Raw genomic sequence first — 16204 nt, 5'->3', positions numbered from 1 at the left:
CATCTTAGCATAAAAAAGGCCCATTGTCTCCATTGAATTATGTAGCCTACTAAGTTTAACTATACTAGATCTAAATTAAATGGTAAAGAAGTGATTTATTTTGGGATTTGTTACTAACATTATGAGAACATAGGACACGGAACACAATTGAAAACCGGATGTGTTAAACCCTTTGTTAGCCTTTAGCCGCTTCAATACAACCCCCTATATTTTTCATACTAAAACTTCTCTCCTCCCTTTCCCCTGCCACTAAACCCTTCCATACAACTACTGTACACACACACATCACTCAATTTCCCCCCACAGCGGGAACATACAGCAATACAAGTGGCTTTACCCAGTGCTCCTCGTCCCTCCCACAGCCAGTGAGCCATATGGTCCATCACAGATTAAAAGGGTCTTTTGGCTCGGCCTGCCCTGCCCAGTGGATTACCGATCCACAGAGGGAGCGTGGGGTGGGGGTGGGATGGGAGGGGAGAGGAGGGAGGGGGTGATTTCTGTGGTCTTGGCGGAGACATTGTTTAAACTTTTGAAGAGTTAAATAAATGATATTGCCTAATAGTCCAAGGCCAGGTTTGACCTTTGTCCAGTTAAATCACACACACAAACACCCTTGGCCTCATTCGTTTGCTACACTAATTGAATGAGTGTTTTGGCAGATGATGGCTGTTTAGAGAGTAGATGGAAGGAGACATTAAGTAAATTACATCCAGGAGAAGGTTAATGAAACTAAAAAGGCACCGTCAGGTGACAAAGCAGTGGAAGGCTATGCCTAATTGTTTGCATTTTATGGAGCTAAACTGAACTAAATCGGTATTCGTTTGTATTGGGGAATTTGCAAAATTGCGACTGTGCTTGCATCTAGCAGGAATGTTTGAGCGCTCACTGCAAATTGACATCAAAGCAAATCGTTTGATTTTTTTCTTGATACCAGAGTTATATCTGAATTTTGTTCTGAAGACGTATAGTCTGTCCTCTCATTCAAATAATGTTTTTGTTTGACCATTATCCCATTTTGTTACATTTTTATCTTATTTTGTGAAGTCAAAACTAATAACCATGTTACATCACCAGTACATTTGTGTAATAGCAATATGATGGGTTCCATTTGGAATTATCTATTAATGCCTTCAGCATTTAGTAAATTCAGTTAATGCAACTCGACTGCATTCCCAACGTTAAGGATAATTATAGTTAGATCTGATTGGATAGACATTTAAAACTAGCTTTCAGCTTTAATCCATTATCTGTCCAACAGCAAAACAGTTTTTTAAGTATTTGTTAGCATGTTCTATAAGGTTCTATACTTTTTTCCATTACACATACTTGCGCTTAGGTTTGTAGTTTAGTAACACTTTTCTTTTACATGAATCCAGCACTGAATGTTCTTATCATATATGAATTAATATCATATCATTCAAGGTTAAATTTCCCAAAACTTTAAGCAACAAAATTCATAGCTGACCTAATATTCAATTGCTAAAACTCAAATATATACAATCAACTAATTTTTTTAAATTTTATTTTCCTTTTTTTTTTTTTATAGTTCTTTAACAAATATACTTATTAGCTAAAATGCTCCTGAAAAGTGTTTCTTCTACTTTTTGCTTATACAGAAGGAGCTAAAAGATTTGATTGGAGATTTATTAGACTGGGTGCTAGTATTTTACCAATATAGCACCAGCTCTCATAACCCAACCATACTCATACTTCTGCTCAGCCAAATAATAAACAACACAGTGTAATTGTTCATAGCTATGCAGATGACATACAACTTATTTTTCAAGCACCCAATGACCGCCAAGACCCCAACTAAATTGTAAACGGACTTCTTAGAAAGTATAACAATTTGGATGTATGGCAACTCTTTGGAATTAAAAATCAAAGTTATCAAGGCTCCTTCTAAGTTAGATAAGAATTTAAGGGGACTTAAGTGGATTTAGCCTATTGACTCTGGTCAGCAGGCTAAATCATTATGATGCAAATAAATAATGATTCTTGCATTTGTTTTCTCTTCTCTTGACTATTGCTTTACTCCTCCAAATGCAAATATGATTTTGTTTCCTTTGATTGTATATAATTAAATGGTTTTCTGTTGTCCTCGTTAAAAAAAACCAACCCCAAAAACCTGTTATTTTGTTACTATGTTTAATGTGACCATGTGCTTTCCTATCCAATTTATATTCATTCATTCATAGAAAACTCCAAAGCTGCCTTCTTGTGTGGTTTCTGTGGTTCTCAACAATGAATAGTCTTTCTCCACAGCCAAACATATTCAGTGAATGAGAATTGTTTGGGTGATATTTTCAACAGTAAGAGTATTGTGCTAGTCATGTCCTTGAAGAATGCAAAGAGAATGGGGACATTTACCTCACTGATGTCATCAGACGAGGACACATACACACGGGGTGAATACAAACATGCAATTGACTGTGGACAAGACATTCACTGAAATGTAGAGACAGCAGACCTGATGTCTGAAGCTCATATTAAACAGCATACTATTAATGTTGTGAACTATTGGCATGAAAAGGTCTGTGTGAATGTAATTTGCATTCAGTCCGGCTGAATCAATACAGCTTTGCTCTGGGCCACAGTCTGACACACATCTGCATTAGCAAATCACCATGCCTGCTTCCATTAAACAGTCCAGGACATGAGGGGAAATCATAATGCCAAAGGAGAGTCTGGACCAGTGTGGGAAGCCTAGTTTGCTGCTAATGTTGTACACCAGTCCCCATTGGGGATCAAGTCTTATGATGACCCCTAGTAGGCCTACTCATGCTTGGTTTTGGATTTAATAAAGCCAATATGTTCGTCTAAAATCCATGACTTTAATGCCAGATAGTGACAAGTATTCAATGTGTCCTCTAGTAATTTTCTTGGTAAAAAACAAATCAATTCCTATTGTTTCAACAGTCCCTTAACAGATGCACTTCAGCAGGTGTTCATCAAGCATGCAGTAAAAAGCGTGGCTTGGCTTTCAGTCTGGGTGAAGGCATTTAGGAAAAGGTCACATGGAGGCAGGTTACACTGGTGATATATGTAACCTTAAAGGAGCCTCACACCTACATGGCAGTCAGCAGAAGCAATAAACACAGTATTATTAAGCAGTTTGTGTATATGTACAAGGGTTAGACTGATTCTCTTTACTAATACTATTTTCAGCTCAGTCAGTAATAGTCACTTTACCTACTTTACATTCTCATAAATGACAGGGAAGCCCCATTATCTTTGCTCTAATTTGACCCTGTGGAAATCTACAGTTTGTTGACCATTTAAATTCGGTAAATCTGAAGTGTCTGGATATAATATATATATATATATAAAACATTTAGCAGCATAACTGTACCTCTGTTTGCCAGACCACAAAGACACTACGTCTTAGTGTCTCTTTTGGAATATAAAGTGCTTCATTTGACAAAGACTGCATATCGCCCCAAATCATTGTCACATATAGGCCACATGTCATTCCATGCTCAATGTGTCTGTGATGCCCCCTCTTGTGTTGGCAGGCCGACCACCCTCTCTCTGCTCTCTTTCTCTCTACATGCATAGCTCTGCTGGTGGGTGTAAAAATAGCCGGGTTAGGGGGGGTGTGTTGGTCAATGGTCAGAGAGTTGGAATTAGCAATGAGTAAGAGCTAGCACTCTGCTGGAGGTGGTGGTGCAACAGGAACAGGAGTGCCGCTGAGGCCAAAGGGGAAGGTTCGTACGGGGCCGAGGGGGTCGCCCCCCCTGGATGGTAGCCTGTAGGTTTTTAGGGGGAGGGGAGCAGGGAGTGGATTATCAGAGTGATTAAATGCACTCACTTGGATTTCCTTACTTTCTGATGGGATAGACTTGTAAACCTTGCAGTATGGGCAACGCTGCCATGTGTAAAGTGTGTGGCTCGGACAAGGGCCTGAGGACTACAGGGAGCCTGTCTTACCTGGACAAGAATGCTTTGCCAGACTACTACTGTGTGGAGCACTTTCCTGAGCTGCCTCCACTGATGCTGGTAAGAGCCCACACTGGCAGGTGCAGCAGGCAACTAGGGTGCCCATTAAGTACCCTTTTTTGGAGATTTTTTACATACAAAAGGGTTTTGTTTCACCATTTTTAAAGCAGAAACTTGGAAGTCAGTGTCAGCTCTCACTTTTAAAGCGCCAGGTATTTTTATTTTGGGCATAATCTTGATGACAGGAATGTTTTTTTCTTCTGTCACTGACACACTGCTCAACTTGCATGCAGCTGATACATTTTTCTGTTTTTAATTAAAGCATGTGTAAACTGCTTTTGGACTTATTGTTCTGACTTTAGAACCAGTACTGATTGGTGTCTTGCAAAACGTTTTAGCAGCAGGAGATACATGATTTAGGTGTTCAGGGTTTGATGTGTTCGTGGAGCTTGTGTGTGCAGTAGTGTTTGAGTGTATGTGGGGTGAGTTGTGTATGTAGGGTAAGTTGTGTATGTGGTGCTCACCCTTTAAAGGCCAGTGTGACATTTCTGCTCCTAAAGTTATCCTGCACAGCAGCGTGTGGACTCTTGTGGCTAATTTGAGTATCTTTCATTTAGTCTGTAAGAACATATCTCAGTGGGCAAACAACATTTTGTTTGTTTCTAAAAGAGGTTTCTTGAGTTCAGTGACTTTTTTTGTGGCAGTTTTTCCACCTGCAATTTTAATGTGGTAGCACTTTTTCTTATTATTACCCCGAGTCTCAAAGCTGTATTTCAAACTATGAGTGTTTCAAACCTTTTCATAGATAGCTATGTTTTCCGTTAAACACAAAGCTTGGTCAGCTAATGTATGAACTCTAAATTTAGGTTCTAAACACATTTCAGTGCATTAAAGGGCATCAGCAGTTTGGATATATTGTCTTTGAAATAGTGCCGGGGTGACCGTGACAAATACAAATACATACAGGGCTTCATTCAAATGTCATACTGGTGACTTTGAGTGTTTAAAGTCATCAAACTTTTGACTACAGCAAAACAAGTTTTTATATTGATTTGATACATGCCAGTTAACATAGAAATTAGCAAGAAAATCTCAAGAAATTAAAAATGTAACATTGTTGTATCAATGCAGGTATCAGTAGAATCTCCTTTGCAAGTTGTCAGTGCTGGTGCATTCAAGTGCTCTTGTGAGATTACCTTTCCAAAAGCAAAGCATGTTAAAGATTTTGGTACCTTGGATGTCAGAGGTTTCAACAACCACCAAAATATTTGAGCTGTGACCCTACCACACGCTCATTTCATATGTTATATACAAATGAATATGTTTTTTTGTTTTATATCAGCATATTTCACCATTTTATATTAACAGGAAATTATACAACACGTGTGACATCGGCTGTGAATCAAACTGCAACTAAGGAAAGCAACTGAAAATTAAACTTCTCAATTGGTTTTCTTAAGATTTAATACTTATTTGTAGTTTCCCCACCACCTACACTTTATTTTGTATTTTATTTTTCCAACTGTGAGATGCTCCCTCATATCCTTTGTGTTTCTAGACTTGTTTATGTCACTGTTCCGGTACGAACACACTACACATTAAGACCTGCTTATTATCAGTGCGATATATGGATTTTGGATATGGAGAGAGATTCTTTAACGTAGCTGCCACCATTTATAATAATGCAATCTTGGCAAAAAAAAATAAATGTCAAGCTGCACCAATAGGTCAAAAGACTAAGTAATGACAAAAGTGTTTCTGGTATGGGGACTGACCCACAGAGAATAATAACCAACTCTGCAGAGCTGTTTAGTTTTTGTCAGCTCATTTTTGGAGCATTAAGCAGCTAAAGAGACATATATTTTTTCCCAGGAGTTGGTGTAAACCAAGCCAGAACTAACAGGAGAGTGATTGTAGGACACAGACATGACTCCAAATGAATGCTAATGTTGTGTCTGGATGTGTTAATATTCAAATGAAAAAGTTTGTGTGTTAAATTACCTGTTTTCTAGCCAATTTAAGCCTGGAAGTTTAGAAATCAATGTACACACTTGGTATGCATTTTAAAATGGTCAGCACAATGGACATTTTATATGATTCATAATTAATCAGCTAAAACATGCAAACCTACCTGTTCTTATTCCCAGGGCGTCAAATACAGACACTTTTTCAAGCCCCTCGGCCTCCGATACCTGCGCATAAGGAACCATTTAGCATCTGTATGAGACACACTTTTAAGTAACAACAACGTAAGCCCATCTGCGTCATTATTACATGCTCAGAGAAAATGCTCGAGGAGTGTGATGATGTAGTAGAAGAGTGAAAAAATCCTCACAGGGCAGATTGGTTGTGAGTCGGATGTTTTGTATAAACACAGGACTTTCAACCAGGAACCGCTATTTTGAAGTTAGGTGATGTTTGCGACGTGTTTTCCATCCTTATGTTCCTTTTTTTTTTACATTTGACTTAGGTTATGTACTTATTTCAAGCCCAAATTATGCATTTTTTTCTAAACTAACTAAGTGGTTTTATGGCCTAAACCTAAACTGTTTAAATTCACAGAGTTATCCACGTGTTTACTGGGACCATAGTGGAGCATCATGTGCTGGGCTACCCAATGCGCTAGAAAGCAATGGCAAGGGTCCTGACCAAGCTTCAGTATTTGATGAGTTGGAGTGAGAACGGGTTGAGAAGGCTACCTAAAAAGTTGTAGTGTTGATTTTACCTGATATAACTCAGCGACTGGCACAGGAGGGTCCAGACGGCTGTAATTGGCCTTTGTGTAGCAGGAGATGTTGACCTGACAGCCTGCAGTGACCGCTGGCAGCATAAGTTCCAGCTGAGCCTCTTTTATGGCAAAGTATAAAAGAGAGAAGATGAGAAGGAGAAAAGTCAGTGAAACAGCAAAGCGGTGTGACAGAACAAAGGCTGTCTCTCTGACCATTTGCCATCGGTCTTTACACTGTAGTTGTGTGCATCTTTAAAGTCATATCCTCCTATGAGTTGTAACAAATATGTGTATTTTTAGTGGGAAATTTATACATGTAATGCTGCAGGACTAATAAAAGAAAGTCCTGCAGCTGTAGTGTTATTTTATTCAAGCATTACGAAGGGAGGTAATCATCAAGCATGTGTTGGAAAAAGGAATTCATTTATTCATCAGCAATTTCGCATATATCATTTAAAATTGTTGACAAATGTGGTGATCCTATGCCCCAAACTTAACTTCTCATAAAAGCAAACATTTGTTTATGTCAGAATAATTTGAAAAGTGAAATAATATAGAATAAATGAGAAGGTTCCTTACAGAACATTTCTCACATAATGCACAGCGTTTGCATCCAAGGTTTACATTCTCTAATATAATAAAACTGTTTACGTTTTGTAGACCCACTACATTGAGGCTCCGTCAGCCTTATGCATTTGCATCTAAATTTATCTGAAACAAATAACCATCCAGGTCCGACAGTGTTGCACTGTTTGCTCTGATTGACTGGGCCATTTACAAGTTGTATTCCAAAGCTCTGTACTGCTGTTTATCATAATAGAAATGAAGGGAATAGAAACAGGGAAGATGAATGTGGCGTATGTATCAGGATTGTTCTTTAACAACTCCAAGTATAAAAGAAAAAACAGCTTTTTATTTGCTACGTGCAAATTAAAAAGCTGACGTGCTATTGTCATCTCATAAACGCTGGGTGTGTTCATGGACAAATGTGTGCAAGGCAACCCAAAGGATGTTATCAGAAACACACACAGATTATCTGAAACATATTTATCTCTTTAGCTGAGGTAGCTGTTTCACTCTGTAGCACAGCTCCAGTAGTCCATGCTAACACTTTAGCATGGCTGCAGTGATTCATGCTTACACTTATGCATAGCTCCAGCAGTCTATTAGACAGTTAGTGGACCTTGAGTTAAATCATTCGATGGTTTTAGCTTGTGTGCTTGTAGTTGCTGCCAATGGCAATTGATTCAATTACAAAATACAACTATGCTTAATGGAGATATATATAGTCAAGGTTCAAGGTGAATTTGTCAAAGGGTTGCACACTGAAATAGAGTTGCAGTCCCTGTTGTATGCTACATAAGAAAAGCAAAACATGATGAAGTACAAAGGTAAAGAGTAAAAAAGTTACTCTGCAGTCTGGTGCACGACAGCTAAAGCTTCTACTGTGTCTCTTAGTTGGGTGGTTATTGTCTTTAATTATCTTTTGGGCTCTTTGCAGGCACCTCTTGTCCCAAATATCACTGATGCTCGTAGATGTGTAACAATGATGTACTTTTTTATGTGCTGGATAATGAGTTTTTCAAAGCACTTCACATCAGAAAGGGGCTGAGTGTCACAGGGCATTAGTCATTTAGTCTGGACTCTGCAGACTATTAAAGTACAGGGATGATGATGTCTGTCTTGAAGAAGGTGGAAAATCTCTGCTGTGACAAAAATATGTTAAACATGCCAGTGATGACATCATCTATCTGTGTCAACAACATAGGTGGTAGTTGGATGCATGGTAAGACTTAAGCATACAAGATGTTACGTGATAGGCTTCCACGAGTGAGAAGTTGAAGTGTTTGGATGGGAGCTACTATCACTCAACATGATAGTATGTGTGTGTGTGTGTGTGTGTGTGTGTGTGTGTGTGTGTGTGTGTGTGTGTGTGTGTGTGTGTGTGTGTGTGTGTGTGTGTGTGCGTGTGGGTGCGTGTGGGAGAGTGTGTTTTGCTCTGTATTTGTCCACACTGGGTCACTCAAACATGCACACACTCAAGTACAGATCTAGTATGTCTCTCATGTGAATGATGCCCTGCATAAGGCTGTGATGATAGACAGTTCTAAAGGAAGCAATATCCTTCATGTATCTGTGCTCACCTTGCTAGCTTTGCTCACAGACAGTGCCTTGTTGTCATGGTTACCTTCAGAGAGGGCAGTGCTTGTCACCGTGGAAACTGGGAGGGGCAATGATGCTCCCAGCATGGGCACTGGTCTCTCACAGTGTGTGTGCAGGGGTGTCGGAGATTGTTTGCATTATTGATAAAGCTCCCTGCTCAGATAAAGGAGAGCAATGTTACATCAAATATTTTTTTAAATGAATGTTTGATGTAATGTGATGGAGCAGGAGCTTTAGGGCTGGGCTTTGTCATCCTTGGGAGGTTTGATTAAGTCATGAAGTAGTTGTCTAGACACCAGCTGGAAAATAAGCAGGAACATGTTGTGTAAGGGACACAAAAATACTAAAAGATACATATTATACAGTTGGTGTTATTTGTTATATTTTTTGTTTAATCAACTACCTATCTCCACGCTAAAAAACTAATTGTGGTGAAAGAAAGCAGAGAAGCAATGACCTACATTCCTGGCTAAGGTTTCTTAATTGACTTTCCAGTTCCTATTTATTGCAGACTCACCCCAAACATGACCTACATGTAACTGTAGTCCTTTCAAAGCAGATTTTTTTTTTTGTCTGATATGCACAGCAAATTGATTCATTTGTTTCCCCATCAAAGAGAGTGACAAAGTGACTAAGCTCCTTAAAACCAGGAGTTTTTAAACTATTTCTATAGGAAGCTGCCACAATTCTCCTTTTCTCTCCAATGTTAAGTGACATCCATGCAAGAGCGCCACTTGTCTGAGAGTCCTGTTGGTCTAAGTGTTACTATAGCAACCAGCAGTTGCAGAACGATGATTAGAGCAAGGTCTTGCATAATGTGACTCTGCAGCTCTGGAGGGAATGTGAGGATACTATCAGACAGGCTTTATTGTAAAGATGGCTGCTTTGTGCATTGCTGTCAGAAAACAATGCTGACCCTGTCATATTTGTAACATGTATGAGGCTGTATGAATAAGTCTTTCCAGGCTTTAGGACAGTTCTTGTATACACCCAGGGTAGCAATCACATTGGCTCCAATGTCTTGGATGCCGGGTAGATAAAACATGATAAAGTGCTCTACATAGGGTGCCTACAAGTGGATAAAACATGATGAAAATGTGATGCAGGGAACTCTAAGGTGCCCTTTCAATGGAGAAGACATGACGAATAGGTAAGGCAGGGACTTCTAGGGTGCCCTTCCAATGGAAAAAACCTGATGAATAAGTGATACATGGACCTGTTGATTCACTTTCGGTGGAGAAAACTCTAAGACTTAGTGGTACAGGGACCTCTAGGGTGCTCTTCCAATGGAGAAAACATGATGAACTAGTGATACATGGACCTCTAGGGTGCCCTTTCAGTTCCCTATATGCTGGTGCTTGTGCCCTACCATATGCAGATGATGCCCATTTTATTCCCCCCTCCTCACACATATGTATAAAACTGCACCATCTATCTTGAACTGGCTTCAAGTCTACGCAAGTTGACTTTTTACTTTTTCTTTGAAGCACTCTTTAATGTTATGTGTGTTGTGTGTAGACGGTGGACTGAAACATGGGGAAGCATTAGTATGGTCCTTTAAGGTGATAACGACGGTGCTGCATAACGCTCCAGCAGTCGTGAGTCTGAGTGATGCAATGCAGTTCTCTGCAGCAGCCAGACAACAGCTGACTGCAGGTCAGGCAGAACCATAAGACCAGTATTATTTGTATGTGTGTGGAGTAGCAGTGTCACTGCTCATTTTATACATAATCAGAGCTGCATTCTTTCATCTGATCTCTGCATTCTACATGTGAAAATGTGCACAGGGTGACTGCTGTAGGTGACTGAGTGACAGACTGTGATGAAGGACGAATAAAACTCTGACTGTGATAACTGTCAATACTGAAAGAGCCTGCTAATGAAAATGTCAGGCAAACTTTGACCTCAGCCAACATTCCTGAGCAAAAGAAACAAACAGAACATCCCCTGAAGTGTCCATGAGCAGCACAGTGAGTCCCCATACCTCCAGTGTGGTGCTACAGTATTTCTGAAACTGACTTCTGACCTCCTCAGTAGCGCAATTGGAATGCAGTAAAAATAAGCAACACAGAGTGTTTTTCCACAGAAGGAACAGAGAGCTGGGAGCTTTGAACAAGATGTATGTGAGCCAGAATTTAGCTTTAGTGAAGGCACCAAAAGGAAAATGCTGAATCATTCTGCCTCCTTACAGCCCTGGTCTGTTTCCAACTGCAGCTGACTCAGCATCCAAAAACAAACAGGGGACATGTCCTTCCCAAACCTCAAACAGATTATTGTCCAATAAGGAAACCATATATGTCTAAATATGGCTGCACATTTATTGTTGATAACGATTTATTGTGGGATTCTTGCCAATTTAGACTTTAGTCCTTTACAGCAAATGAAAACATGTCTTCTTTGCTGCATTTCTACTTGATATTGACACCTGTGGATCAGTGGGACAATGTGACAGGACTGTGAATTTCAACCTGTCATCTGCACAACTGCATCTAGCCAGTACACTAGTGTATGTAGTTATGTATTTAAAAAACCCCAAAGAAAATGATTTATTGAAACCGCAATTTAAAAAATATGAAATGTGAAATGTAGAGCAATGTATCGTCTGTATAGCTATAATGCCTGATTCTATGTTTTCAGACGATAGAGTCAAGAAGAAACAAACAGATTAACCAGATGAGGTCCAAGAATGGACACTTGTTGGACGCCATAGAGCATGTCATACTAATTTCAGCTAACATTTTCAAGAAAAACTGTGAAATTAAGTGTTGAAGACAAGTCTAAAACACTCTAGTGCAGAGTCAGATTGACCTACCCAGCTCTCAAGCTTGTTTGATAAAATGCGATGGCCAACATCATTTTGGCATCAGTGGTAATCCCTTAAATGATGATCATAAATAGAGTGTATTTTCTCCAATCTGTTTTAACATTAGAGTTCAACATATTTATTGCACCTAGCTTAAACAGGTCCTATCATGCTATTTTCCGGATGCATATTTTTATCTAAAGTTACAGTTACAACATGTTCACATGCCTTAATGCTCATAATCCACCTTATTTTCCTCATCCTGGCTGTCCTGCAGCACCTCTTCTCACCCTCTGTCTGAAATGCTCCGTTGCAGTGCTTGCTCTTCCCTCCAGAAAGCAAAGTTCAATTCAATTCAATTCAATTTATTCTGTATAGGGAGAAAAAGTGAAGAAACCTCTGGGAGAGCAACAGAGGTGGGATTCTTCTCCCAGGATGGACAGAAATGCAATAGATGTCATGTGTACAGAATGAACGACATAACAGAGTTACAACACATTCAATGTATATAAAATAAATGATTCATAAAATAAGATTAGTAAGCAGAGTAACGAAGGAAAAAATGATTGGTCAACGTTTCACATTTCACTCTTCCTCCGGAGCTTAAGCTCTGTCTCTCTCTTTTGTTGTTTGAGGGCCAAACTTGCCGGAAGTAGTTTTACGTCACTTCCGTAACATTATGACCACATAAAGTTTCAGGCAGCTCAGGAGCAGTGTTTCTGAGGGGGAGGGTAACTCCTTTTAGGCGTGGACTTCAGGTTTTACACTCTACGGACCTTTTACATGTACAAAAATATATATAACACACTAAAGAAGAGGGAAAAAGTGGAAAAGCGTAATAGGGCCACTTTAAAGCTACTTTCCCCCTGCAGTCCCTGGACACGGGCCACCAGTGTTTGATGATGTGCAGGTTGACAAAGTAAAACAAATGATTTAAAACATTGCACTGAAAAGAAACATCAATATTCTGAGGACCTTTCACCTAATTATTTTAGTGCACTCTCTCTGATACTCAGTTGTAAAGAACTTCACCATCTCTCCGGAATTCAGTCCACTCTAGGGGAGGCTCCAGTTAACCGTTAACACCTGAAGAGGTTTGCTGTGCTAGATTGTGAGTTGGGTTGTTTAATCCATTACTTTAGAAAGAATGTGACTTATTAAGATGAAAAGGCTGAATTATGTTATAATTATTCGTCATTGACAGCCATAGAACGAAATGTATTTGTGCTTTATATTTTGGATGATATCATGAAATGTATTTCTCCTGTGTCTCTTCCAGTCGGACAGCAACACCAGTTTCCTGCGAGCAGCAAGAGCAGGGAACATTGACAAGGTTTTGGAATATCTGAAAGGGGGAGTGGACATCAGCACCTGCAACCAGGTAGGAGACAGATCACAGGACATGACTTATAACAACACAAACACAGGTGTAAATATTATTGTTCATGGCATTTCATTTAGAAGTTCTCACATAAATGCTTCTTCATAGGCATTATTTACAGGGCTACTTAAATTGATTGTTATAGACGGTAATAGACTGTTAGAATTAAAAAATGTATCCTGGATAAACAACAGCATTGTTATACTATCAAGAGACAAAGTGCACAGGTGAAATAGCTTAAGCTGCCAACTTCAATTACTGAAATTAAAACTTTTTCAGCTCAGTTTGGTTGAGGCGGTTGTTATTAAATCACTTACTGTAGCTTCAGTAAGTGATTTTTGGCCACTTATCACTTGTTAAGTTGTTATGGTTAACATAATAGAAAAAAATGTTGCTTGTACACATTCAGCAGACACAGAGCAAAATTATAATTCATTTTGAGTAGTGTTCGTGTCAACCCGATGAATGTCCACTATCCTTTTAGCTCTGTTTTGGTCTCCACCAACTCCTGAGATAAATATCTATCCCTTTAGCTGCTCCACTGTGTTCACCAGCTTGTCTCTAAATGTGTATTTGCTGTTTTCTGCTCAGCAGGTGGTGAACAGTGAGTTTATCAGAGCTTAATAACTAAAACAGCTTCTGGAAACCAGGCTGTTGAGAGTATTTACAGGCTTATATGCCAAAACATTGAGCTGAAAGAGGCTAAAAGGCTCAGAGTTAGAGCTGAGGGAAACTGCAGAATTGATGATAATATTTGGGTTTGTTGCTACAAGTGACACCTTAAACATTACATAGTAATTTAATACATTTTTGCCTGTAAAGTGAGTCCACTGGTTCTTATCATGCAATCCACAGAACGTATTATTCTAAGAGCTAATGAGCTCTTGCTGTCCACCACTAATCTTTGCATTATTATCATATTGAAATGGCTCTCCATTCCAGTAGCAGAGCGGACTGTGTCTGATCTGGGAGAGTGTCTTTATATAGGCCTAGTCATTATCTAGTTTCCTCTAAGCCCATTAGCATTCCAGCCATTGAGGAGGGGGGCAATGAAACCTGATAGGAGGGAAACAGTCCTGTCCTGGCAACAGCCATGATGACAAGCCCAGTAAACAAAAGTCACATGGAGTGGAAATTTAAGATTTGCTGGTGCCTCTGTGGTATGTGAAGACATATCTTGTTTCCAACCAATGTTCACACCATCACGATTTTTTGAGCTCCTGTAATTGTATTTGATTGCAAGAGCAAAATCAGGTTTAAAAAACAAAGTAAGTGTCACATTTAGAAGCTTGAATTATTTAATATTAGCATTAACTTCACTTCCTTATATCATTATGGTACAGATACTTGCATCAAAAGACCAGAGCCCATGAATGATTATTTGTGTGAAAATGTGCTTTGGACACCAATATCTATACATTTCATAAACCTTCTAATAGCAGATGTTTTGGCTATCAATTCAAATTTTGTGAATTAACATGCCATGCATATTTAATCCTCTCTCAAGATTTTGTCTGAGGTGAGTATCAAAAGCTGGGTTGCATCTTTTCCTAACTCAGAATTGTAACAAAAGGTTCATTTAACTTTTTCTCCAGAGCATTCACAAGCTTTTGACAACTTCATCAACAGTTAAAATGTCATCACTTGACTTGATAAACCTACATGGACCAAAATCTTGTTTACTTATAACAATGAGGGTCAACGTGTCTTTGCGATGTACATTTTATCATCTGCTCATGTCTGCAAGGCTCACATAGATCATTTTGGTACAGATGCATGCCACTCTTAAAGTATGTATACACAAACTGTATTAACCTCGAAGTATGCCAACTGCACATGAGCTAAAGCACAGACACCCAATGTAGTATATACAGTCAATACATTTGGAATGAATTCCTGAGCTCTCAATCTACTTTGCATTAACATGGTCATTTAGGGTAATAGATGTGCATTACTTGATCAAATTTACAAAATGCTACCATATACAGGATTTTAGAATGGACTTCAGTGATCACTGATCATTACCGGTGTTGTTGTAGGTCTTTTAAGTATTGGGTAAATCCCCCCTTCATAATAAATAAAATAAAAAATATTTAATTTTTTTACACAATGCCCACTTAATAGCGTTTTTCTTGTGCTTTTGCTGGATATGCTATTTGCAGTGTATGACCACTTGTCATTACATGACAGAAGTTCCATACTTAGGTTACTTGATGACAACTGCCAGAGCAATTCCTTGCCTATGAGATGCGTGTGAAAACTTTTACAAAAGTGGCAAATGGACCCTGATAAAAGCTTGCTTTGTGCTATTACTGTGGTCAAGGATGAACTTTCACATTAAAATATATATTTCCTATTAACTATCATATTATTATGTTATATACAATGTTTTGGTTTCCTGGCCCATATATTCTGGTCTTAACTGTACCCACTGTACCCAGCTCAACACCAAACCACCAGGCAAAGTTAGCAACTATGTAGTGAACATAGTGGAGCATTAAGCAGCTAAAGAAAACATATTTATTTTCTCAGGGGTTGGTGGAGACCAAAGCAGGGCTAAAAAGAGAGTGATTATTGAACTTACATATATCAGGTGGACATAAAAACAATGAACTGCTGGACAAATGAAAATATTTTAGCTGTGGCTACCATGTTAGCTATAACAGTTTTATTTAAGTTGATCATACATCCAATGTTAATTCAATTCAATTCAGTTTATTTTGTATAGCCCAGAATCACAAATTACAAATTTGCCTCAGAGGGCTTTACAATCTGTGCACATGCGACATCCTCTGTCCTTCCCTCACATCGGCACAGGAAAAACTCCCCTAAAAAACCCCTTTAACAGGGAGAAAAAAGGAAGAAACCTATGGGAGAACGACAGAGGAGGGATCCTTCTCCCAGGATGGACAGAATGCAATAGATGTCATGTGTACAGACATCTATTGCGTCAATGGTTTAGCCAACTAGCCCAGAGGAATAATATCACTGCATTTATCATGGACGCATTTTCCATCCTCTGATGAGTTAGTGAGGACTGAGTAAAGACCACATAAAATTGCAAAGAAGCTGAGAATTATTTTGATATCATGTTGTTCTAAAAATAGAGTAGTTTTAAGCAGAAAATATTATTCATCACCATGCTAATTGTTGAAAATCTCTACCATTTCCCTGAAATAACCCCAGGAGT

General features: G+C 38.9%; 1 protein-coding gene across 1 annotated transcript in view; it reads left to right on the top strand.

Moving 5' to 3' along the window:
- Positions 1 to 3858: 3858 nt before the first annotated feature.
- Positions 3859 to 16204, top strand: part of LOC129093132 (ankyrin-2-like) — an 83103-nt gene continuing 70757 nt past the window's right edge. Inside the window, exons 1-2 of the mRNA XM_054601049.1 lie at positions 3859 to 3999; positions 12913 to 13014. Coding sequence (XP_054457024.1) covers positions 3859 to 3999; positions 12913 to 13014 — 243 coding nt within the window. The remainder of the gene's footprint in view (positions 4000 to 12912; positions 13015 to 16204) is intronic.

The sequence above is a fragment of the Anoplopoma fimbria genome, chromosome 7 (genome assembly GCF_027596085.1).
Source record: "Anoplopoma fimbria isolate UVic2021 breed Golden Eagle Sablefish chromosome 7, Afim_UVic_2022, whole genome shotgun sequence".
Classification (NCBI taxonomy): Eukaryota; Metazoa; Chordata; class Actinopteri; order Perciformes; family Anoplopomatidae; genus Anoplopoma; species Anoplopoma fimbria.
Note: the sequence above shows the minus strand (reverse complement) of the source record. Positions and strands in the feature narration are given on the sequence as shown.